At 41.7% G+C, this 25,713-nt stretch overlaps 1 protein-coding gene and 1 pseudogene across 1 annotated transcript; one reads left to right on the top strand and one right to left on the bottom strand.

Moving 5' to 3' along the window:
- The first annotated feature begins 371 nt into the window (after nucleotides 1-371).
- LOC123166029 (cell division cycle protein 123 homolog) lies at nucleotides 372-2,116 on the top strand (annotated as a pseudogene).
- Nucleotides 2,117-4,738: 2,622 nt separating this feature from the next.
- Nucleotides 4,739-6,694, bottom strand: LOC123166279 (acyl-CoA-binding protein). The gene is made up of 4 exons (XM_044584053.1): nucleotides 6,457-6,694; nucleotides 5,714-5,831; nucleotides 5,142-5,207; nucleotides 4,739-5,009 (listed from the first exon to the last, which is right to left on the bottom strand). The coding sequence occupies exons 1-4, from the start codon at nucleotides 6,466-6,468 to the stop codon at nucleotides 4,927-4,929; spliced, it is 279 nt and encodes a 92-aa protein (XP_044439988.1). The 5' UTR covers nucleotides 6,469-6,694; the 3' UTR covers nucleotides 4,739-4,926.
- Between the last annotated feature and the right edge of the window lie 19,019 nt (nucleotides 6,695-25,713).

Genomic DNA, 25,713 nt, shown 5'->3' with positions numbered 1-25,713 from the left:
ATGAGAATGGCACATATTTGGGAAGCTCTTCTCTGCTTATTTCTGGAGTTTATGATGTAGCTATTCTCGAGTCAATTGTTTGTCGAGAAGCATATGCTCTGGCAGAAGATCTAGCTCTCCATAATTTTATCATTGCTTCGGATGCTAAGCAGGTAGTTGATGACATAAACCGAAATGCCAGAGGTATGTATGGCTCGGCCATCACTGAAGTTAGGGCCAGAGATGAGAGTTTTAACGATAAGATCATGTATGAAGGTCGTCGGTCTCATAGCTTAGCAAAGTTTTCTTAGTTCAGGACGTCATTTGTGTCTTACTCACCCCACGATCCTTCTTTTATCCCACAAACTGTGGTATTTGATGAATAAAGTTATTTTCATCCAAAAAAACGCAAAGCTTCACCTCCCCTCAGAAAAAAAAAGCTTTACCTTCACCGGTCTCTCTCGCGCCAACCGGCGGCGCTCGCTTCCTCGCCGCCGCGTCTCCCCCCACCATAGGCACGGAGGCGAAGCCGGCCAAGTAGTCGGCGAGATGCTGCTAGAGGAGCTGCTCCGCTGCCAGATCCACGAGTGGTACCCGGCGTTCCGCCGCCACACCATCCCCACCGTCATCATCCCCCTCCCCGCCGCCTTCCTCCGCTACCTCGCCGGCCAGCCCCCCACCCCGACGCCCCTCACCAAGACGCCGAAGGGCTTCCCCCATTCCTCCTCCCGGCGCTCACCTCCGGCCGCACCCCCTTCCCGCCGCTCCACCTCCCGGACCCCGTCGACCACGACGACAGGTCCGACCTCTTCTCCGTCTGCTCCGACGACGAAGATGACGAGAGCCCGCCCCTCCCCGCCTTCCCTGAGCTGGAGGCCGCGGTCGACGCGGCCATCGCCGAGCTCGGCGGGGCCGCGCTCCCCAAGCTCAACTGGAGCGCGCCCAAGGACGCCGCCTTCATGTCCGCCGATGGCACCGTCCGCTGCACCTGCTTCGCCGAGGTCGCCATGCTGCTCCGCTCCTCCGACTGCGTCGCGCACGACCTCGCCTCCGCGCGCCCGTCCTGCCAGGACTTCGTACGCGCCAACAAAGGTGTTCGACGGAATGCCGGACAGGGCAGTGATGCCAACAACTCGGGTGCTAAATCAAATGGCAGAGAGGGCACCAGTGGTGCTGATTCTCTGAGTGATCCTCCCACTGATGGTTGCAACGAAGGAGGCAGGCAAGCTGTTGCCGGCAGCGATGATGCGCCGGAAGACGATGTTGGACAAGACAATGGTGATGATACTTGGGTGGACGACGGGTTCCAGTACTACCTCGCCCTCCGCAAGTGGTACCCGGGCCTCCGCCCCGAGTCAGAGTTCTGATGCTTCGTGCGGGGACGAAAGCTGGTCGGCGTGTCGCAGAGGGACACGTCTGCTTACTACCCTTCGTTGCCTGGGTGGAGTGCTGAGTTGCAGCCGAAGATCAAGGATTTCTTTGAACAAGTTGTTGAGCCGCAGTTTGCTTCAGAGAATTATACATTTGATGTGTATGTCAGAGCAGATGGCCGGGTGAAGCTGATTGATTTCAATCCTTGGGGCGGCTACACCTTGCCCCTTATGTTTACATGGGAGGAGCTCGAGGAGGAGCAGCGAGGAGAGGACGACCTGGAGTTTAGAGTGGTAATGGAGCAAGGTGCGGTGAGGCCAGGATTAATGACAGCAGTGCCGTATGATATGCTGGATTGGGGAGAAGGGAGCGGCTGGGATGTTTTTCTGAAGAAGGCTGACAATGAGCTCATCAGACAGACGGCCTCATTAGGTATGGATTCGTAATTGAGATCTAGAACAAAGCAGCTTTTGGGGACTCCAGGAGTTGAACAACTGAAGCGACGCCTATTGGTAATGTTTCACCTGTCAAAGCTAGAAGTAACAGCCTTCTTTAGATTGTGATGCAACCTCACGACAGTAGGCCATTTTTCCCCGTGACTTTTGTAATGCTGGATTGCTTGCACGGGGTTACCACATGATGCTTCATCTCAGTTGTGTCTTCAGATATTTACAGAAACATATTTGTAGTGGAAGTTTATGGCCCATAGCTGAAATTGCAATGGATCTCTGTCTCTGTAACATGAATACAGAATACACATTCCATATACCTTTGCTGTTTCATACGTGACCGCTTGCATCCACTTATTTATGTTGGCATTTCAATTGAGAGTTCAGGCAATGATCAGTAGCATATTTCTTTTCAAGAAAGTCTTAGCCTTAAACTCTCCCCCAGATACAGTTCAAAGCTTGAACTCTACAATGGTCTGGTTTGGTACCCTGTACTCTTAAAACAGTTCGATTTTCAACCCTTGCTTGGTTTTGGCACCTTTGGCTGAATTTAACCCCGGTATTCGCCATGTAGCTGCCATCTACCTAATTCGGGGCCCATGTGTCATTCATGTGAGTTTGCGTGATACCCCAGCCAAAAAGTGATGTCTCGAATAATGCACAGGTCACAGTCCGGGGTCCTGACACAGAAAGTCAAATAGCAGTACATAACCAAGTTTATTCTCATCAACTTTGAAATCTTCTAGGTGTTCAATGCTTCAAATTGTTCCAAGGGCTGCTTCTTGGAAGATCTGTCCCTATTGAAGAGAATGTTTTACTTTGTGAACTGTTAAACTCCGTTAATCCCTGAAACAAGTGAGTGTACTAGTCAGTTAAAGATCTATAAACTTGGTTATTCTGTTTCTATGGGCTACTAAGCTCATCCTGTAAGGTGCTATACTGGTTGATAGCTTATAAGCCTGAAGCTATATGAGCAACCGAACTAACAAGTCCTGAGTTCCTGCCTATTTGAGGCCCATTTACTTGCTTTGACTCTATTATGGCAGGGATGTTCTGTTTGATGCCCCGTTATAATCTAGTGGCAGTAGGCATCTCATGCAGGCAACACGAAGCTTACTAGTTGTATACTACTGTGTAGTCTTTGTTTTCCAAATTTCTGGCGATGACATGTGAGATTCGTTTGCTCAGTTTCTCAGCAATGCCTGAATCCAGAATCCTGATTCACCCACTACCACTGACTTGCATAATGTACTGACTTTCTGTCCTGTAAATGAAGAACTTGAGAGCTCGCTCGTGGGATATGATGAGCTGTATTGCGTGACAAGGTAGAGATAATGCTGCCTAGCAATTATTCATCACGGGCATATTGGCATCTTGGAGCTGGGAGTAGTCACTTGCTCGGCTTCTCAGCAACGATTGAATCCCGATTCACTCACTATCACCAATTTGCGTAATGGACTGAATTTTCTGTCCCATAGTTGAAGAGCTTCAGAGTTCGTTTGTACTATCGGATGAGCTATAACCGATAGTTGAATGCATGTATGAGCACCTGGGCTGCGTGAAAAGTTAGAGCTGATGCCGCCTAGCAATTATTCATCATGAGCATATTGGTACTGAATCATAGGTCTTGAACAAGTTTTGTTTTGCAGTGCAGGCTTGAAGCTGAACCAGAGGGGGTGCATAGCAACAGTGATGGTTTCACAGAGGTAAGACTTCTTCTTGTCTATATCCCGAATTAACCTCAGTTGCATATCCTACCGTCAGTAGAATAGTATAGTCTTGACATCATTGGAAGCTGCCATTACTCGTCGGTAAGTACGTAGTATAAAAAACGCTCTTTTATTATGGGACAGATGGGAGTACCGACTAAGATAGCCACTAGGGACGCGATGGTGGGTGGGTACGCGTGCGTGCCGAGGCCAGCCAGTAGCAGCTAGCCTTGGTATCATAATCTGTAGGCTGTAGCTGTAGCAGTTAGCCCTAGTGCTTGCGATGATTCTTCTACCCTGCCATCCTGCCATGCAACACATCTCCTTATCTTAACCTGTACTCCCTTCGTTCTAAAATAGATGACCCTACTTTGTACTAACTTTGTATTAAAGTTAGTACAAAGTGTATCTCGCTGATATGTTGCTATCCGAGTCATATGTTCTCGGGTTGTCACTCTAAACTCCTGTTTTGCGCCCCAAAAAGGAGGGAACAAAAACAGTGTGCGTTGTTGCCCAAAACCTCCCGTATGAACTACTATTGGACAGCTGAAGAAAATGCGGCCAGTACACTCCAACTTACCGTCCAACGTCATGCAGCAGGTGCAGGTGATCTGTACGTCCTGGTCATCGCTGCTTCGCCACCAGCTGCTCTCAACAGAAGGGATCCTCCTATCGTGAATGATTAAACAGAGATCTCCATATAGTTATTTTCACAGCCCGCAAATCAATCTAAAAGTTTCACACTCCTCTGAAGGTTATACCAAGTCAGCAAACTAATATTGGACTGGATGCAAATTTTGTGTGCTGCCCGGCATTCACCCAATCCAAGCGGGGCCTAGCAGGTAATCCAGCACTGCAAATAAGTTTCGATGCCAGGGCAGCAATATGAACAAAACTATTAGCAGCAGTGCAGTTCAAACTAACTATAATTTGCCCTCAGTCTAGCTCAGTGCAGCGAATTCAAACTACAAACCCTCACGAATCAGATCACTAAACGGGCGAGGCAGGGAATCTCTATTTGGAAAATCCTTTTACAGTAATAGCTATTCGGTGACAAGCTGCACAACAAGCAGCGACAGGCACTACAGCACATCATGTATTTGCAGCAGGCTACGAAAACATTGGTTGCGGGACCAACAAACAGGATAGAATTAGAATTCAGAAGAATTTATCAGGAACCGGTATTCCCCAAAGGAAAAAAACATCTTAACAACAGAAGACATGTAGGAGTATTAATCAATCATGGCGTAAACTGAGATTGCACTTTCATGTATCACAGGGCTTCTTGTTCAACGTAATTACACCCACGACGGCGATAAGCTCGACAACAACTAGTACTTGAAATTTATTTGTGTTTGCTGGCACACATGTCTGCACCACCAGGATAGCAATAGCGATTGCGGTCTTGTGGCCTAGGATTAAGCGGATGCGGCGGCAGCCTCCTCCAGCAGCTGCTTCACCTTGGTGATGTAGTCCGCCATGGCCTCCTCCTTGGATTTGGCTGCAATCGAGTTTCGCCAGAATTTGCACAAGCGTGAGTTTGGTGGTGTTCGCGCAAGAACGGCAGCAAAGGCGGTTTCATGGATTTAAAAAAGGTGAAAGGTGGAAGTATCAAGAATTTGTTAGAGTTTACCTTCGACGGCCTTCCAAGCATCCCACTTGGCCTTGCCAGCCATATCGAAGAGGCCGCCGGGGCGGGCTGCGAGATGAGAACAGGGCGGTTAATTGGGCTGAGCGCGGCGAATCGACGGTAAGATTCTAATACAAAATGCCATGCACTTGTTGTGTGTGTGCTTGAAAAGAAAAATCAACGGTAAAAAAAAATCCTGCACTAGCTAGTAACAATATGTAGCATTGTTGATTAATCGGAGGACAAGCAGTGTCACATGCTGTGTTCCCTATGTAGATCCACAGGGAGGTATAATCATGCATGCACATCTGGATCTGGGCACATGGCCTGGTGACCACATTTTTGTTTTGAAATAAAGGGGTGACCACCCGGGGTTGGTTGGACTGGGTAAAGCCCTAAGATGGGGGCTGTGTATTTTCCTTTTCCATCGAATTGTCCCTTCTAAGCATATATACATAGACACGAATCGATCACATTAAACATACTTCAAGAGTAAATCAGAGCTGACAATTCACTTGTTACTACCAAAACTAGTAAGAAGATTTAAAGGAAAGGGGGGTAAAATGAGAAGATACCGGTGTTGACGGGGCCGACGGTGGCCTGCTTGTAGAGGCCGTAGAGGCAGAGCTTGCTCTCGTTGGTGGTGGTGTCGGGCAGCGTCTTGGCCTTCTCCGCGTGCTCCTCAAACTCCTCCTGAACAACATCAGCAGGCAAGCACAGCATATAAGTAACAAAACAGTGGCAGCTGCTAATTTGGCTCGCCGGCCAGTTCACCGGTAGTTTCGAGGCAGAAAGACGGTAACAAATCGTGAAACTGTGGAGGGTAAACTGAGTTTCGCAAACATATGTATGGAGACCAATCTTTAGCTGTTTACTACGTAGTACCAGTGTGAATCTGAACCCTCAAGTTGAGCAGATTCAGACATTAACAAACCCCTGAATTTGCAGGTAAACTAAATTCCGTCAACATATGAGGGCAACTAATCTCGAGCTCGATGCATATACTAAAATTAGTCTGAAAACAACGAGAGTGATCTTCAAAATATCCATGGGACTGAAAATCAATCGCCTGGGACAGAATATTTGGTCCTAAATTCTGCAGAGGTTCGCCGGTAGATCCATGCAATATAGCAGAAGTCAGACCACCAAACAGAAACCCAAGATCACGCGCACCGGACGCGGCACCAGCCCGGCGGCGGCGAGATTCGCCGGAGCCGGAACCTGCCCGGGGCTCCGGCCAAGGCATGGATCGCGACGAGGAGCGGCAGAAGACGAGATCGAGAGGGGGGAGGTGCGGAAGCATCGGCTGGCTGCTTACCTTGAGACCCATGTCGATCGGCGGCTCGTCGGCTGCTCCGCTCTCCTCTCCTGGGCTTCGATACGTTCGAGGCGATAAGAGCGATCGATTCGATGCGAGGCGAGTGGTACGAGCAGTGCAAGGGCGGGCCGTCGTTTATATGGGCGGCCGGGCGGGGCAAGGAGGTTCGTTCCTCCAGGGACTCGTGCGCGCGCCCGATACGTGTCCGGGCCGATCTCGGCCGTCCGATCCGGCTCCTGGACGGCGCGGAGACGTGCCCATAACCTCCAGCTCGTCGAGTACTTCTACTTCTACCTAGGAGTACAAAGTTTAACTCTTTTCTTGTGATTCTCAACAACAACAAAAAAAACTCATTTCTTGTGGCAAACGTAGTACTACGTTTTTTTCCACGTTATTTACACGGCAAGGGGTATATTCGTTTGGTGTGCCTTTCTTTTTGGACGACGATAACTGCCACACGTGTGGGCGTTAAGGGGTCTGCCCACACGTTTGTGTGGTGCCTAAGAGGACCAGCCCACACACCTATGCGTGGGCAAAACAACTGGCGCCCACACGCCTCTTTTTTCCCTCGTGGTCCCTTTCACACGCCTACGTGTGGGCAAAATGCATAACGCCCACACGACCTCTCTCAGTCACCTACCTGACGGTCCCGCACGCCCAGCGTGACAGTCGTCACGCGTCCCCGCAGTTGCCATGGTCCGGACCCTCTTCAATGTCCGTTTACCTGCAGTTGCCATGTCGCTGAACTACAGTTGCCATGGTTGCTCAACTGCAGTTGCCATCTGAGGTCAAGTGCCAGATGCCATTTTGGACAACTGCAGCTGTTGCCATGTATGGTCTGGTTTACTATAGTTGCTATGATTTGAAAACTTTAGAGGTTGCCAACTATTAACACTAAGCAGTTGCCATGTAGCGCTACAAAGAGACATGGCAAAACAACATGTTTGGGTAAAAGAGAGAGTTGCCATCTGCTTACAAGCACACTAGGGGCAGTTGCCGTGTACCCTGCAAAACATATGGCAACTGACATGTTCGGGTAAAAAAAAAGAGAGAGTTGCCATCTGCTTGCAAGCACACTAGGGCAGTTGCCATGTACACTGCAAAACGCATGGCAACTGGCAGCTTGGGTGTGAGAGAGGAGACGGGCGTGTGGGCGAGATGGCAAATGCCCACACACCAGCCCTTGTGCGTGAGTGAAAACTGGTGTGTGGGCGAACTGCTAAACGCCCACACACCGGCCCCTCCGTGTGGTGAAACGGACGTGTGGGCGACCGGGTGAATGCCCACACACCAGCCCAGTCCTACATGGCACCACAAACATGCCAAGATTCGTGCACCCATAAACGGACGCGGATCCACGCGTGTGGGCGAGATGCAAACGCCCACACGTGTGGGCGTTAGTGTTTCCATTCTTTTTAAGCAAGCGCTCATACATACGCGCATACACACACCTCTATGAACGCATGCACGCACACCCTATCCCCTATGAGCATCTTCGAGAGACTGAGCCGGCATATCATCTTGAGATTTACAAAGTCATCGTAGGCGCCTCATCGTCGACGGGGACGTCTCCTCCTACTGAAAGCGCATCGCCAGAAAATCATAAAATAAATCCTTTTTTTAGGTGTTTTCTTTTTACTTCATGTCGACCTTCCTGCATCGATCAACGGATCTGCAGCATATACGGCCCCTCAATCAAAGAGAATAAAAAGACTTGCAGCGCACCTATTCTTGACACCTTAATCAAAGACCGACCGCGAAGTGCGAACGCAGATTCACCGAGTCACCGAAATCATGCATTGTGATGCAGCAACCATGACACCGCAAAAATGCTTGTCACGAAAAACTCAAAAGAAAACCCTGCCTTCGACCCTTTATTGGCGCCGAAATGTCGGAGATTACACAAGCTACTATGTTTTCCTCTTTGTGTGTATACCATAATCCTCTCTCCGTTCACAAATATAAAATGTTCAAATATTTCTGTGAATTGAACACAATAGGCACGTTTTAATGTGTTTATTCACCTATTCCATTATGTATCTAGTTCGTATTAAAATATCCAAAACATTTTATATTTATGAACCGAGGGAGTACTACATGTGTACAGTGTGCTATTCCTTGTCTTGCACCATGGTACCATACTACTTGTGTACAATGTACAGTACTAGTTTTATTCTTGGTTTTGCATCCATACCAGTTTTTTTTTTATGGAAAAGACAACTATTCCTCGCCTGAAAACACATGTTGATGCCATGCCACAAAATAATTAAATGAATACTCCCTCCGTCCGGAAATACTTGTCATCAAAATGGATAAAAGGGGATGTATCTAGACGTATTTTAGTTCAAGATACATCTCTCTTTATCCATTTTGATGACAAGTATTTTGGGACGGAGGGAGTATATTATATCTAAACACAACCATGTCGGGGATTACTGGGGAGTTCCCAAGCGCATCGCCCATTGATATCTTTAATAACTTCTATACCCAACTCGGGATCGTTCACAACTAATTTTCCTTTGTATTCAGCTTTGTCTCTTTCAATGCATCCGATGCATTCAACATAGCTGATAGCCCACCATACGACAACCACATCTATCACCCCAACTCCCAACCTTCATTGCTCAACTCCCAACCATCATGACCATGTTTACTACACTGGATACAACATCAATCAACCATTCCAACTATGCAGAGGAAGGAGACTTGATGTCATTTTTTCATGATTTGTTGAACGGGAAACCACAGTTGTTTTAGGCTAAAACTTGATGTCATTGTTTGATAATTTGTTGACGGGAAACCACAGTTGTTTTAGGCTAAAAAGTGATATTCTTACATTGCTTCCAAAGAAGAAGGATGCAGTGTGGATTGAGCAGTTTCAGCCAATCTGTTACCTTCACGTTGGCTTTAAGTTTTTTCTAATCAAATCAAAATAGGTACAAATAAGATAACTAGGATAGCATACACTGTGGTCCGTCCTACCGTGTCTGTGCCCATCTTTTCACTTGTGGCTATCAAGCCAATCTGAATCCGAAGTATCCCCCCTTTGTACATACTAGTAAGCATGTAGATGCGATGCACATTGATATTAAGTACAAATAATTGCATGTCGATTTTAGATGATATATTGATTCCCTTTTTATTTCAGACCTATGTTAATTACATAATTTGCACTGATATTGATATTAGGTATTACCTCCGTCCCAAAACTGTTGGTTTAGATTTGTCTAGATACAGATGTATTTAACACAAAATGTGTCCAGACAAATCTAAGACAAGAATTCTGGGACAAAGGGAGTATGATATTAATTGGGTGCTAAAATTTGTTGGTGCTTAATATTGAAAAGTTTTAAATTGTTAGGTCGGGTGGATCGATGCTTGAGATGGTTTGTATCAGCCTCACTCATAATTTTATCGGAGTAGTTGATACGAAAATTGCTAAGGGAGCTCGAGCTGCATGGAGCCCTTAAATTGAAAATTTTAAAAATAAAAAAAATTAATTTAAAAAAATATCAAAAAACCAATTCACATGTACATATGGGTGTATACTACTTCTCCGCAAAGTCTCATGGCGAAATGCTTTTATATGCGAGCTACACAAAAATAAGAAAATCACGAATTTCTAGCACATGTACTACAAAAGTGCATGATTTTATATTTTTTATGGCTCACGTAACACTTATTTCTGATGAAATTTCACACATGTCTAGCATAAATATATACGTATGTGTGTGTATTTATTTTCAGTTTTTTAACATAATAATTAATTTTTCAATTTTTTGAAATTTTGTGCTCCATGTAGCCCAAGAGAAAAAAATTCCACTCTCCAGTAGATTTTTTTAGGGGAAACATGGTCGTTTATTGATTCAAAATATAAGGTACAATTACAGTATGATGTGGCTTGTATAAGCCAATTGTGGCGACCATGAGCTAACGACAAAACGCTTTTTACAAAATTATGAGCCTCCATGTTGGATGCTCTACCCTCATGAATTATTCTCTTTGAACTCCCGCAAACCAAGCTTGATCTCTTGCGGTATAGGGCTTTATAAACACATGCTTCCTTCATTGATTTGCTTGATCACCACCTCGGCATCAGACGCGATAATGCAACGACTCAAGTTCATATCAACAGCGAGTGCTAACACCTCTAGGTGCCTGCTACTTCTTGAGCTTGCGTTGGTTTTCCCTTGAAGAGAAAAGAATGATGCTAAAAAGTAGAGATAAGTATTTTCCTCAGTTAAGAACCAAGTATAAATCCAGTAGGAGGAACACACAAATCTCCAATAGTTGCACCTACACAAACAAACAAATACTTGCAACCAACGCGATAAAAGGGGTTGTCAATTCCTTCATAGTTAATTGCAAGGGTGAGATCTGATAGAGATATGTATAAAAGATAAATAAAAGTGCAAAATAAAGTAAAGATAAATAAATTACAGCAATGTTTTTTTGTGTTTTTGGTTTATAGATCTGAAAATAATATGATGAGAATAGACCCGGGGGCCATAGTTTTCACTAGAGGTTTCTCTCTTGAAAAGATGCATACGGTGGGTAAACAAATTACTGTTGAGCAGTTGATAGGAAAGCGCACAGTTATGATGATATCTAAGGCAATGATCATGAATATATGCATCACGTCCGTGACAAGTAGAGCGACTCTTGTCTGCATCTACTACTATTACTCCACACATCGACCACTATCTAGCATGCATCTAGTGTATTAACTTAACAAAAACGGAGTAACGCCTTAAGCAAGATGACATGGTGTAGAGGGATAGATCCAATCAATATGGTACAAACCCCACCTTTTTATCTTTAATGGCAACAGTACAAATACGTGCCTCACTACCCCTTCTGTCACTGGGTGAGGACACCACAAGATTGAACCCATTACAAAGCACCTCTCCTATTCCAAGAAAAATCAATCTAGTTGGCCAAACCAAATCAATAGATCGAAGAAAAATATAATAGGTCCCATACCACTGTCCTCCTAACCATCTCACCATAGATTGATTCAAATGATTTTGGATGTCTGGGCTTGCCTGGAGCAACAACCTGGGTTGTTTAGTCACATGGCTCAAGAAACAGGGTGTCAGGGGAGAAACTTAATTGCAATGTCAGAGGCAAAAGCAACTTCTAAGGCCCCAGTGCTTTAAGGTGTACTGGTGCTAAGGGTGCCACAGATTACATGATGCAAATAATAATTATAAGATACATGTACTAAACCATAAGTGTTGGGGTTTGGGGTGTGGGGGGGCGGGGGGCAAATGCCCCCTCTCCACACATAATATGACTCGATCTACTTGGTGGTGTGAGCTTTGCATCGGTACACCCCGCTTTTGAAAGTTTACAATTTTTGATGTAGATTAAGGGACAAGATTAAAACTTAACCTTCATTTGAAAATGGTAGAATAGCTACTCGGTCAATGCGTGGACCAGAAGCTGCTACTTCTTGAGATTGCATTGGTTTTTTCCTTGAAGAGGAAAGGGTGATGCAGCAAAGTAGAGATAAGTATTTTCCTTAGTTGAGAACCAAGGTATCAATCCAGTAGGAGGTACAAGCAAGTCTCCAATATATGCACCTGCACAAACAATCAAACACTTGTACCCAACACGATAAAAGGGTTGTCAATCCCTTCACGGTCACTTGCCAGGATGAGATTTGATAGAGATAGATATAAAAGAAATAAAAGTGAATAAAATTGAGCGAGGTATTTTTGGGATTTTGGTTTTATAGATCTGAAAATATATGATGGGAAATAGACCCGTCGGCTATAGGTTTCACTAGAGGCTTCTCTCTTGAATAAAGCATACGATGGGTAAATAGAAAAGCACATAGTTATGACGATATCTAAGGCAATGATCATGAATATAGGCATCACGTCTGTGACAAGTAGATCGAAACGATTCTGCGTCTACTACTATTACTCCACACATCGACCGACTTCTGCATGCATCTAGAGTATTAAGTTCAAGAGAACAGAGTAACACATTAAGAAAGATGACATGGTGTAGAGGGATAAACTCAAGCAATATGATATAAACCCCCATCTTTTTACCCTTAATGGCAACAATACAATACGTGCCTCGCTGCCCCTTCTGTCACTGGGAGAGGACACCGCAAGATTGAACCCATCACAAAGCACCTCTCCCATTGCAAGATTGATCAATCTAGTTGGCCAAACAAAATTAATAAATCAGAGAGAAATACAAAGCTATCAAATCATGCATATAAGAATTTAGAGGAGACTCAAATAATATTCATAGATAATCTGATCATAAATCCACAAATCATCGGATCTCAACAAGCGCACCGCAAAAGAAGATTACATCGAATAGAACTACAAGAATAGCGAGGAGAACATTGTATTGAAGATCAAAGAGAGAGAAGAAGCCATCTACCTACCAGCTATGGACCCGTAAGTCTGCGGTAAACTACTCACACATCATTGGAAGGGCAGCAAGATTGGTGTAGAGGCCCTCCGTGATTGAATCCCCCTCCGGCGGAGTGCTGGAAAAGTCCCCAAGACGAGATCTCACAAGAACAGAAGCTTGCGGCGGCACAAAAGTATTTTTGGTGTGCCCCCTGGTGTATGGGGAATATTTGGGTATTTATGGAGCCAAGATTAGGGTTAGAGGAGCCACAGGGGCCCTACAAGCTCTAGGGAGTGCCCCCCTAGGGCACTGCTACCTCTTGAGCACTGCGTTGGTTTTCCCTTGAAGAGGAAAGGGTGATGCAGCAAAGCAGCGTAAGTATTTCCCTCAGTTTTTGAGAACCAAGGTATCAATCCAGTAGGAGGCTACGCACGAGTCCCTCGCACCTACACAAAACAAATAAATCCTCGCAACCAACGCGATAAGGGGTTGTCAATCCCTACACGGTCACTTACGAGAGTGAGATCTGATAGATATGATAGGATAATATTTTTGGTATTTTAGTGATAAAGATGCAAAGTAAAATAAAAGCAAAGTAGAAAGCAAAGGAAATAACTAAGTGATTAATATGATGAAGATAGACCCGGGGGCCATAGGTTTCACTAGTGGCTTCTCTCAAGAGCATAAGTATTTTACGGTGGGTGAACAAATTACTGTTGAGCAATTGACAGAATTGAGCATAGTTATGAGAATATCTAGGTATGATCATGTATATAGGCATCACGTCCGAGACAAGTAGACCGACTCCTGCGTGCATCTACTACTATTACTCCACACATCGACCGCTATCCAGCATGCATCTAGAGTATTAAGTTCATAAGAACAGAGTAACGCCTTAAGCAAGATGACATGATGTAGAGGGATAAATTCATGCAATATGATAAAAACCCCATCTTGTTATCCTCGATGGCAACAATACTATACGTGCCTTGCTGCCCCTACTGTCACTGGGAAAGGACACCGCAAGATTGAACTCAAAGCTAAGCACTTCCCCCATTGCAAGAAAGATCAATCTAGTAGGCCCAACCAAACTAATAATTCAAAGAGACTTGCAAAGATAACCAATCATACATAAAAGAATTCAGAAGATTCAAATATTGTTCATAGATAAACTTGATCATAAACCCACAATTCATCGGTCTCAACAAACACACCACAAAAAGAAGATTACATCGAATAGATCTCCACAAGAGAGGGGGAGAACATTGTATTGAGATCCAAAAAGAGAGAAGAAGCCATCTAGCTAATAACTATGGACCCGAAGGTCTGAGGTAAACTACTCACACTTCATCGGAGGGGCTATGGTGTTGATGTAGAAGCCCTCCGTGATCGATGCCCCCTCCGGCGGAGCTCCGAAACAGGCCCCAAGATGGGATCTCGTGGATACAGAAGGTTGCAACGGTGGAATTAGGTTTTTGGCTCCGTATCTAATCGTTTGGGGGTACGTAGGTATATATAGGAGGAAGGAGTACGTCGGTGGAGCAACAGGGGGCCCACGAGGGTGGAGGGCGCGCCCTGGGGGGTAGGCGCGCCCCCTACCTCGTGGCTTCCTCCTTTGTTTCTTGACGTAGGGTCCAAGTCTCCTGGATCATGTTCGTTCCGAAAATCACGCTCCCGAAGGTTTCATTCCGTTTGGACTCCGTTTGATATTCTTTTTCTGCGAAACTCTGAAATAGGCAAACAACAGCAATTCTGGGCTGGGCCTCCGGTTAATAGGTTAGTCCCAAAAATAATATAAAAGTGAATAATAAAGCCCAATAATGTCCAAAACAGAAGATAATATAGCATGGAGCAATAAAAAATTATAGATACGTTGGAGACATATCAAGCATCCCCAAGCTTAATTCCTGCTCGTCCTCGAGTAGGTAAATGATAAAAACAGAATTTTTGATGCGGAGTGCTACTTGGCATAATTTCAATGTAATTATTCTTAATTGTGGTATGAATATTCAGATCCGAAAGATTCAAGACAAAAGTTCATATTGACATAATAATAATAATAATACTTCAAGCATACTAACTAAGCAATTATGTCTTCTCAAAATAACATGGCCAAAGAAAGTTATCCCTACAAAATCATATAGTCTGCCTATGCTCTATCTTCACCACACAAAATATTTAAATCATGCACAACCCCGATGACAAGCCAAGCAATTGTTTCATACTTTTGACATTCTCAAACTTTTTCAATCTTCACGCAATACATGAGCGTGAGCCATGGACATAGCACTATATGTGGAATAGAATGGTGGTTGTGGAGAAGACAAAAAAGGAGAAGATAGTCTCACATCAACTAGGCGTATCAACGGGCTATGGAGATGCCCATCAATAGATATCAATGTGAGTGAGTAGGGATTGCCATGCAACGGATGCACTAGAGCTATAAGTATATGAAAGCTCAACAAAAGAAACTAAGTGGGTGTGCATCCAACTCGCTTGCTCATGAAGACCTAGGGCATTTTGAGGAAGCCCATCATTGGAATATACAAGACAAGTTCTATAATGTAAATTTCCCACTAGTATATGAAAGTGATATCATAGGAGACTCTCTATCATGAAGATCATGGTGCTACTTTGAAGCACAAGTGTGGTAAAAGGATAGTAACATTGTCCCTTCTCTCTTTTTCTCTCATTTTTTTCTTCAGGCCTTTTCTCTTCTTTTTTTATGGCCTCTTTTTTTTAGTCCGGAGTCTCATCACAACTTGTGGGGGAATCATAGTCTCCATCATCCTTTCCTCACTTAGGACAATGCTCTAAAAATGATGATCATCACACTTTTATTTTCTTACAACTCAACAATTACAACTCAATACTTAGAACAAGATATGACTCTATGTGTATGCCTCCAGCGGTGTACCAGGATATGCAATGAATCAAGAGTGACATGTATGAAAGAATTATGAACGGTGGCTTTGCCACAAATACAATGTCAACTACATGATCATGCAAAGCAATATGACAATGATGGAGCGTGTCATAATAAACGGAACGGTGGTAAGTTGCATGGCAATATATCTCGGAATGGCTATGGAAATGCCATGATAGGTAGGTATGGTGGCTGTTTTGAGGAAGGAATGTGGTGGGTGTATGATACCGGCAAAAAGTGCGCGGTATTAGAGAGGCTAGCAATGGTGGAAGGAAGAAAGTGCGTATAATCCATGGACTCAACATTAGTCATAAAGAACTCATATACTTATTGCAAAAATCTCCAAGTTATCAAAGCAAAGTATTACACGCATGCTCCTAGGGGGATAGGTTGGTAGGAAAAGACCATCGCTCGTCCCCGACCGCCACTCATAAGGAAGACAATCAATAAATAAATTATGCTCCGACTTCATCACATAACAGTTCACCATACGTGCATGCTACGGGAATCACAAACTTTAGCACAAGTATTTCTCAAATTCACAACTACCCAACTAGCATGACTCTAATATTACTACCTCCATATCTCAAAACAATCATCAAGCATCAAACTTCTCATAGTATTCAACACACTCATAAGTTTTTTTACTATTCTTGAATACCTAGCATATTAGGATTTTTAAGAAAATTACCATGCTATTTAAGACTCTAAAAATAATCTAAGTGAAGCATGAGAGATCAATAGTTTCTATAAAACAAAACCACCACCGTGCTCTAAAAGATATAAGTGAAGCACTAGAGCAAAAACTATATAACTCAAAAGATATAAGTGAAGCACATAGAGTATTCTAATAATTTCCGAATCATGTGTGTCTCTCTCAAAACGTGTGTACATCAAGGATGATTGTGGTAAACTAAAAAGCAAAGACTCAAATCATACAAGACGCTCCAAGCAAAACACATATCATGTGGTGAATAAAAATATAGCTCCAAGTAAATTACCGATGGGAGTAGATGAAAGAGGGGATGCCTTCCGGGGCATCCCCAAGCTTTGGCTTTTTGGTGTCCTTAGATTATCTTGGGGGTGCCATGGGCATCCCCAAGCTTAGGCTCTTGCCACTCCTTGTTCCATAATTCATCAAATCTTTCACCCTAAACTTGAAAACTTCACAACACAAAACTTAACAGAAAATCTCGTGAGCTCCGTTAGCGAAAGAAAACATAAGACCACTTCAATGTACTGTAATGAACTCATTCTTTATTTATATTGGTGTTAAACCTACTGTATTCCAACTTCTCTATGGTTTATAAACTATTTTACTAGCCATAGATTCATCAAAATAAGCAAACTACACACGAAAAACAGAATCTGTCAAAAACAGAACAGTCTGTAGTAATCTGTAACTAACGCAAACTTCTTGAACTCCAAAAAATGAGCCAAAATAGGAAGACCTAGAAAATTTGTTTATTGATCAGCAGCAATTGAAATCAATATTTTATCACGTTCTGGTGATTTTTAACAATTGTTTTTGTGAACAGAAAGTTTCTGGAAATTACAGCAAGATCAAATAACTATCATCCAAGAAGATCCTATAGGTTTAACTTGGCACAAACACTAATTAAAACATAAAAACACATCTAACCAGAGGCTAGATCAAATATTTATTCCTAAACAGAAGCAAAAAGCAAAAAACTAAAAATAAAATTGGGTTGCCTCCCAACAAGCGCTATCGTTTAATGCCCCTAGCTAGGCATAAAAGTAAGGATAGATCTAGGTATTGCCATCTTTGGTAGGCAATCCATAAGTGGCTCTCATGATAGATTCATATGGTAGTTTTATTTTCTTCCGAGGGAAGTGCTCCATGCCTTTCTTTAATGGAAATTGGAATCTAATATTCCCTTCCTTCATATCAATAATTGCACCAATCGTTCTAAGGAAAGGTCTACCAAGAATAATAGGACATGAAGGATTGCAATCTATGTCAAGAACGATAAAATCTACGGGCACATAGTTCCTATTTGCAACATTAGGAACATCATTAATTCTTCCCATAGGTTTCTTAATAGTGGAATCCGCAAGGTGCAAGTTTAAAGAGCAATCATCAAAATCATGGAAACCTAACAAATCGCACAAAGTTTTGGGAATAGTGGAAACACTAGCACCCAAATCACACAAAGCATATCATTCATGATCTTTAATCTTAATTTTAATAGTAGGTTCCCACTCATCATAGATTTTTCTAGGGATAGAAACTTCCAACTCAAGTTTTTCTTCATAAGATTGCATCAAAGCATCAACGATATGTTTGGTAAAAGCTTTATTTTGACTATAAGCATGAGGAGAATTTAGCACGGATTGCAACAAGGAAATACAATCTATCAAAGATCAATTATCGTAATTAAATTCCTTGAAATCCAAAATAGTGGGTTTATTAACATCTAGGGTTTTGCTCTCTTCAATCCCACGTTTATCAATTTTAGCATCAAGATCTAAAAACTCCGAATTTTTGGAACGCCTCCTAGGTAAAGGTGGATCATATTAAGTCCCATCATTATCAAGATTCATATTGCAAAACAAAGATTTAATAGGGGACACATGAATAACTTTGAGATCTTCATCTTTATTTTCATAGAAATTTGAAGAACACGCTTTCATAAAGCAATCTTTCTTAGCACGCCTCCTAGCGGTTCTTTCTTTGCACTCATCAATGGAAATTCTCATGGCTTTGAGAGACTCATTGATATCATGCTTAGGAGGAATAGATCTAAGTTTCAAAGAATCAACATCAAAAGAAATTCTATCAACGTTCCTAGCCAATTCATCAACTTTAAGCAATTTTTCAAGCAAGGCATTGAAATTCTTTTGCGAATTCATAAATTACTTAACACTAGTCTCAAATTCAGAAGGCATCTTATTAAAATTTCCATAAGAATTGTTGTAGGAATTACCATAATTATTAGAGGAATTGCTAGGATAAGGCCGAGGATTAAAATTCCCTCTATACGCGTTGTTACCAAAATTATTCCTACCAACAAAATTCACATCCATAGATTCATTATTATTCTCAATCAAAGTAGACAAAGGCATATCATTAGGATCGGAAGAAACACTCTTACTAGCAAATAATTTCATAAGTTCATCCATCTTTCCACTCAAAACATTAATTTCTTCTATCGAATGCACCTTTTTATTAGTAGATCTTTTAGTGTGCCATTGAGAATAATTAACCATAATATTATCTAGGAGTTTAGTAGCTTCTCCTAAAGTGATTTCCATAAAAGTGCCTCCCGCGGCCGAATCTAAAAGATTTCTAGAAGCAAAATTCAATCCGGCATAAAATTTTTGTATAATCATCCACAAATTCAAACCATGTGTAGGGCAATTACGTATCATTAATTTCATACTCTCCCAAGCTTGTGCAACATGTTCATGATCAAGTTGCTTAAAATTCATAATATCGTTTCTAAGAGAGATAATCTTAGCGGGAGGAAAATACTTAGAGATAAAAGCATCTTTGCACTTATTCCAAGAATCAATACTATTTTTAGGCAAAGACGAAAACCAAGCTTTAGCACGATCTCTAAGCGAAAAAGGAAATAGCTTCAATTTAACAATATCATTGTCAAAATCTTTCTTCTTTTGCATATCACACAAATCAACGAAGCTATTTAGATGGGTAGCGACATCTTCACTAGGAAGGCCGGCGAATTGATCTTTCATAACAAGATTCAACAAAGCAGCATTCATTTCACAAGATTCAGTATCGGTAAGAGGAGCAATCGGGGTGCTAAGGAAATCATTATTGTTGGTATTGGTAAAGTCACAAAATTTGGTATTATCTTGAGCCATCGTGACAAGCAAGCAATCCAACACACAAGCAAACAAAAAGCAAGCGAAAAAGGGGCGAACGAAATGAGAGGGCGAATAAAACGGCAAGGGTGAAGTGGGGGAGAGGAAAACGAGAGGCAAATGGCAAATAATGTAATGCGGGAGATAAGGGTTTGTGATGGGTACTTGGTATGTTGACTTTTGCGTAGACCTCCCCGGCAACGGCGCCAGAAATGGCTCGTTGTCGGGAGTCCAAATCTTGACTTGACCTTGCGTATGCCTCCCCGGCAACGGCGTGATGTCTACTACACAACCTTCTTATTGTAGACGTTGTTGGGCCTCCAAATGCAGAGGTTTGTAGGACAGTAGCAAATTTCGCTCAAGTGGATGACCTAAGGTTTATCAATCCGTGGAAGGCGTAGGATGAAGATGGTCTCTCTCAAGCAACCCTACAACCAAATAACAAAGAGTCTCTTGTGTCCCCAACACACCCAATACAATGGTAAATTGTATAGGTGCACTAGTTCAGCGAAGAGATGGTGATACAAGTGCAATATGGATGGTAGATATAGGTTTTTGCAATCTGAAAATATAAAAACAGCAAGGTAACTAATGATAAAAGTGAGCACAAACGGTATTGCAATGCTAGGAAACAAGGCCTAGGGTTCATACTTTCACTAGTGCAAGTTCTCTCAACAATAATAACATAATTGGATCATATAACTATCCCTCAACATGCAACAAAGAGTCACCCCAAAGTCACTAATAGCGGAGAACAAACGAAGAGATTATGGTAGGGTACGAAACCACCTCAAAGTTATTCTTTCCAATCAATCCATTGGGCTATTCCTATAAGTGTCACAAACAGCCCTAGAGTTCGTACTAGAATAACACCTTAAGACACAAATCAACCAAAACCCTAATGTCACCCTAGATACTCCAATGTCACCTCAAGTATCCATGGGTATGATTATACGATATGCATCACACAATCTCAGATTCATCTATTCAACCAACACATAGAACCTCAAAGAGTGCCCCAAAGTTTCTATCGGAGAATCAAGACGAAAACGTGTGCCAACCCCTATGCATAGGTTTATGGGCGGAACCCGCAAGTTGATCACCAAAATATACATCAAGTGAATCACGTGATATCCCATTGTCACCACAGATACGCACAGCAAGACATACATCAAGTGTTCTCAAATCATTAAAGACTCAATCCGATAAGATTACTTCAAAGGGAAAACTCAATCCATTACAAGAGAGTAGAGGGGGAGAAGCAACATAAGATCGAACTATAATAGCAAAGCTCGTGATACATCAAGATCGTGCCAAATCAAGAACACGAGAGAGAGAGAGATCAAACACATAGCTACTGGTACATACCCTCAGCCCCGAGGGTGAACTACTCCCTCCTCGTCATGGAGAGCGCCGGGATGATGAAGATGGCCACCGGTGAGGGTTCCCCCCTCCGGCAGGGTGCCGGAATAGGGTCCCGATTGGTTTTTGGTGGCTACAGAGGCTTGCGGCGGCGGAACTCCCGATCTATTCTGTTCCCCGATCGTTTTAGGGTATATATATATATATATATATATATATATATATATATATATATATATATATATATAGGTGAAAGAAGTACGCCAGGGGAGCCACGAGGGGCCCACGAGGGTGGAGGGCACGCCCCCCTACCTCGTGCCTTCCTTGTTGCTTTCTTGACGTGGACTCCAAGTCTCCCGGGTTGCTTTCCGTCCAAAAATAACTTCTCCAGAAGGTTTCATTCCGTTTCGACTCCGTTTGATATTCCTTTTCTTCGAAACACTGAAACAAGGGAAAAAAATAGGAACTGGCACTGGGCTCTGGCTCAATAGGTTAGTCCCAAAACTAATATCAAAGTGCATAGTAAAGCCCACAAAACATCCAAGATGGATAATATAATAACATGAATACTTCATAAATTATAGATACGTTGGAGACGTATCAGCATCCCCAAGCTTAATTCCTGCTCGTCCTCGAGTAGGTAAATGATAAAGAAAGAATTTATGAAGTGTGAATGCTAGCGGGTGCATAAGTTTGATCAATGATAATTTCAATCACCTTTTCTAGCATCATTATATGTCATAACAGTAGCTCAACTCATAGAACTTTGCATGATCAAGTAACAAACTATTCACATGGTAAAGTATAGAACATAAACTTTCTTGAAAACTAACAAACCGTGTTATTAGTCATCAAACAATTACAATTCATCTTATTTTCAGGAAGAGTCTATGTCAGAACTTTGATTCAGCAAACTTCACATACTCAACTATCATTTAGTCTTCCATGATTGCTACCACTCAAAGCATATTTTTAGAACAAATAGTATTCATCGAACACAGAGAAAGATAGGGGCTTAATGTTTCGCCTCCCAACCTTTTACCTCAAGGGTAATGTCAATAGTAATAATTCATGCTCAAATATATTTGAATGGCCATATATGCTTAGATCTTTCCATCACATGATGCTTGCCAACTAAAGAGTAGGTTGGAATGAGAAGGAGTACTACTGACTCTTGCATAAATGTAAAAGATAGGCCCTTCGCAGAGGGAAGCAGGGATTTGCAGAGGTGCCAGAGCTCGGAGCAAAAATAGAGATGAAAATAATTTTGAGAGGTATGCTCTCATTGTCAACATAACGACCAAGAGTTCCCAATATCTTCCATACTACATACATTATAGGCGGTTCCCAAACAGAAAGGTAAAGATTTTTACTCCCCCTCCACCAACAATCATCAATCCATGGCTTGCCCGAAACAACGGGTGCCTCCAACTAACATCAATCCTGGGGGAGTTTTGTTTGCAATTATTTTTGATTTGATTTCGATCTTTTGATCATGGGACTGGGCCTCCCAGTTACCAGCCATTTTCTCGTGAATGATGAGCGGAGTCCACTCATCGTGAGAATAACCCACCTAGCATGGAAGATACTGCTAGCCCCTAGTCGCTACATGAGCGATTCGGGCATACAAAACAGATTATTATTTGAAGGTTTAGAGTTTGGCACATGCAAATTTACTTGGAACGGCAGGTAAATACCGCATATAGGTAGATATGGTGGACACTCATGGAAGAAACTTGGTTCAAGGAATTTGGATGCACAAGCAGTATTCCCGCTTAGTACAGATATTTTGGCTAGCAAAGGATTCTAAATAGCAAGCACCACATGTTAGAGGATCCATAACAATATAACTTCTATACAAATATACCCAAGCATAACTCATTATGTTGTCTTCCTTGTCCAACTTCAACTAATTTGCTCAGGTTTGAAAATAATTAATGGGGATCACAATCATAGAAGATGTCCAAGATAGTATATTTATATGTGAAATCTCTCTTCCTTCAATATTCTTTCATGAATTGTTCAAGTGACCAATACAAAGTTTGCTGACCTTAAATAAATTTACCACCTCTACTTCTTATATGTGAAGGTATTACTCCCCATGGGAAAGGCATATGAAACATATATAATTTCAGATTTATGACATTCAAATCATTCAACCATTTACTCATAGGATATAAGTGAAGCACACGAGTAAATGACAAACTACTCCAAAAAGATATAAGTGAAGATCAATGAGTAGTCGAATAATTATGTAACTATGTGAAGACTCTCTAACATTTAAGAATTTCAGATCTTGGTATTTTATTCAAACAGCAAGCAAAACTAAAGAAAATAAAATGACGCTCCAAGCAAAACACATATCATATGGTGAATAAAAATATAGCTCCAAGTAAAGTTACCGATGAACGAAGACGAAAGAGGGGATGCCTTCCGGGGCATCCCCAAGCTTAGGCTCTTGGTTATCCTTGAATATTACCTTGGGGTGCCTTGGGCATCCCCAAGCTTAGGCTCTTGCCACTCCTTATTCCATAGTCCATCGAATCCTTACCCAAAACTTGAAAACTTCACAACACAAAACTTAACAGAAAATCTCGTGAGCTCCGTTAGCGAAAGAAAACAAAACACCACTTCAAGGTACTGTAATGAACTCATTATTTATTTATATTGGTGTTAAACCTACTGTATTCCAACTTCTCTATGGTTTATAAACTATTTTACTAGCCATAGATTCATCAAAATCTGTAGCAAACAACACACGAAAAACAGAATCTGTCAAAAACAGAACAGTCTGTAGTAATCTGTAACTAACGCAAACTTCTGGAACTCCAAAAAAATCTACCAACATAGGAAGACCTAGATAATTTGTTTATTGATCTGCTTCAATTGGAATCAATATTTTATCACGTTCTGGTGATTTTTAACAATTGTTTTCGTGAACAGAAAGTTTCTGGAATTTTCAGCAAGATCAAATAACTATCATCCAAGAAGATCCTATAGGTCTTACTTGGCACAAACACTAATTAAAACACAAAAACACATCTAAACAGAAGCTAGATGGATTATTTATTACTAAACAGAAACAAAAAGCAAGAAACTAAATTAAAATTGGGTTGCCTCCCGACAAGCGCTATCGTTTAACGCCCCTAGCTAGGCATGATGATTTCAATGATGCTCACATAAAAGATAAGAATTGAAACATAAAGAGAGCATCATGAAGAATATGACTAGCACATTTAAGTCTAACCCACTTCCTATGCATAGGGATTTTGTGAGCAAACAACTTATGGGAACAAGAATCAACTAGCATAGGAAGGCAAAACAAGCATAACTTTAAAACTTTAAGCACATAGAGAGGAAACTTGATATTATTGCAATTCCTACAAGCATATGTTCCTCCCTCATAATAATTTTCAGTAGCATCATGAATAAATTCAACAATATAACCAGCACCTAAAGCATTCTTTTCATGATCTACAAACATAGAAAATTTACTACTCTCCACATAAGCAAAATTCTTCTCATTCGGAATAGTGGGAGTATCATAAGAGACTTGAATACTATAAATTGTTTCCACATTAAAAGAGTAATGTTCAGAAAAAGGGTAATCATAATCATGACAAGTTTTATAAATATAATCATCACTAATCTTTATAGCATAAGTTTCATCACAATAATCATCATAAGTAGCAACTTTGTTCTCATCATAATCGATTGAAACCTCTTCCAAGATAGTGGACTCATCACTAAATAAAGTCATGACCTCTCCAAATCCACTTTCATAAATATAATCATCATAGGTAGAAGGCATGCTATCATCATAACAACTTTGCATATCAAAACTTGGGAGGCTAAAAATATCATCTTCATTAAACGTAGCATCCCCAAGCTTGGAACAAACATTAATTTCAGCAAATATATTCTCACATGTGTCATCCTCATCAAACATAGCATCCCCAAGCTTGGGCCTTTTCATATCATAAGCATAATCACTCTCATTATTAATTGTATGGATAGCACCAATAGTATAGCAATTATCATCATCACAATGAGTAGTAGGAGCAACATCATTTGGGAGAGATACCTTTTTACCTTTGCTTCTCCGTTTTTTCTTTTTCTTCTTCACATCATGTGCGGGTTTATCCCTCTTTTTTAAGCTCCTTATTGATGAGATTGGTTGAATAGAAAGCTCCTCCTCGTTACCTGATTCATCATAAGAAATAATAGGGGGATATTGGGAAGTCTCTTCCCTTCATTAGTGTTCTCATCATCTTCTATTTGCTTTCTTTTATTTATGTAATTGGCAATATAAGGATTTTCAATGCAATTCACCGCACAATACATATAAATTTCTTCTAGATCAATATCGAGGAATTTCTCAAGGTTATATTCTGGAATAAACTTGGTTTGACGTTTCAATTCTTCACAACCCAAAAGCAGACTAAGTTCATTATGATGTGCAAGGGAAATCAAGTCATCGCAATTTTTGGACACGATTCGATCATGAAAAAATTTGCATTTGATATTTAAATGACCATGTTCATTGCAAAGTTCACAAGTATGGCTAAGATATTTTAAATTTTCAGCACTAACATTTAGCCTTTCTTGCAACCATTTAGTTTCTAAATGCTTATGCCTCTTGCAATATCTATCTTCCCTATTTGGTGTGTACTTGCAAACCCAATGCACTCCACAAAAATTGACATGTTTATAGGAGACATTTTCATCATAACTAGTGCAAT

The sequence above is a fragment of the Triticum aestivum genome, chromosome 7D (genome assembly GCF_018294505.1).
Source record: "Triticum aestivum cultivar Chinese Spring chromosome 7D, IWGSC CS RefSeq v2.1, whole genome shotgun sequence".
NCBI lineage: Eukaryota > Viridiplantae > Streptophyta > Magnoliopsida > Poales > Poaceae > Triticum > Triticum aestivum.
Note: the sequence above shows the minus strand (reverse complement) of the source record. Positions and strands in the feature narration are given on the sequence as shown.

Coding starts and splice junctions, on each gene's coding strand:
- LOC123166279 (XM_044584053.1), bottom strand. Junction 5,208..5,713: donor CGTCGGCCCCGTCAACACCG/GTATCTTCTCAT, acceptor CTCATCTCGCAG/CCCGCCCCGGCGGCCTCTTC. Junction 5,010..5,141: donor TGCTTGGAAGGCCGTCGAAG/GTAAACTCTAAC, acceptor ACTCGATTGCAG/CCAAATCCAAGGAGGAGGCC.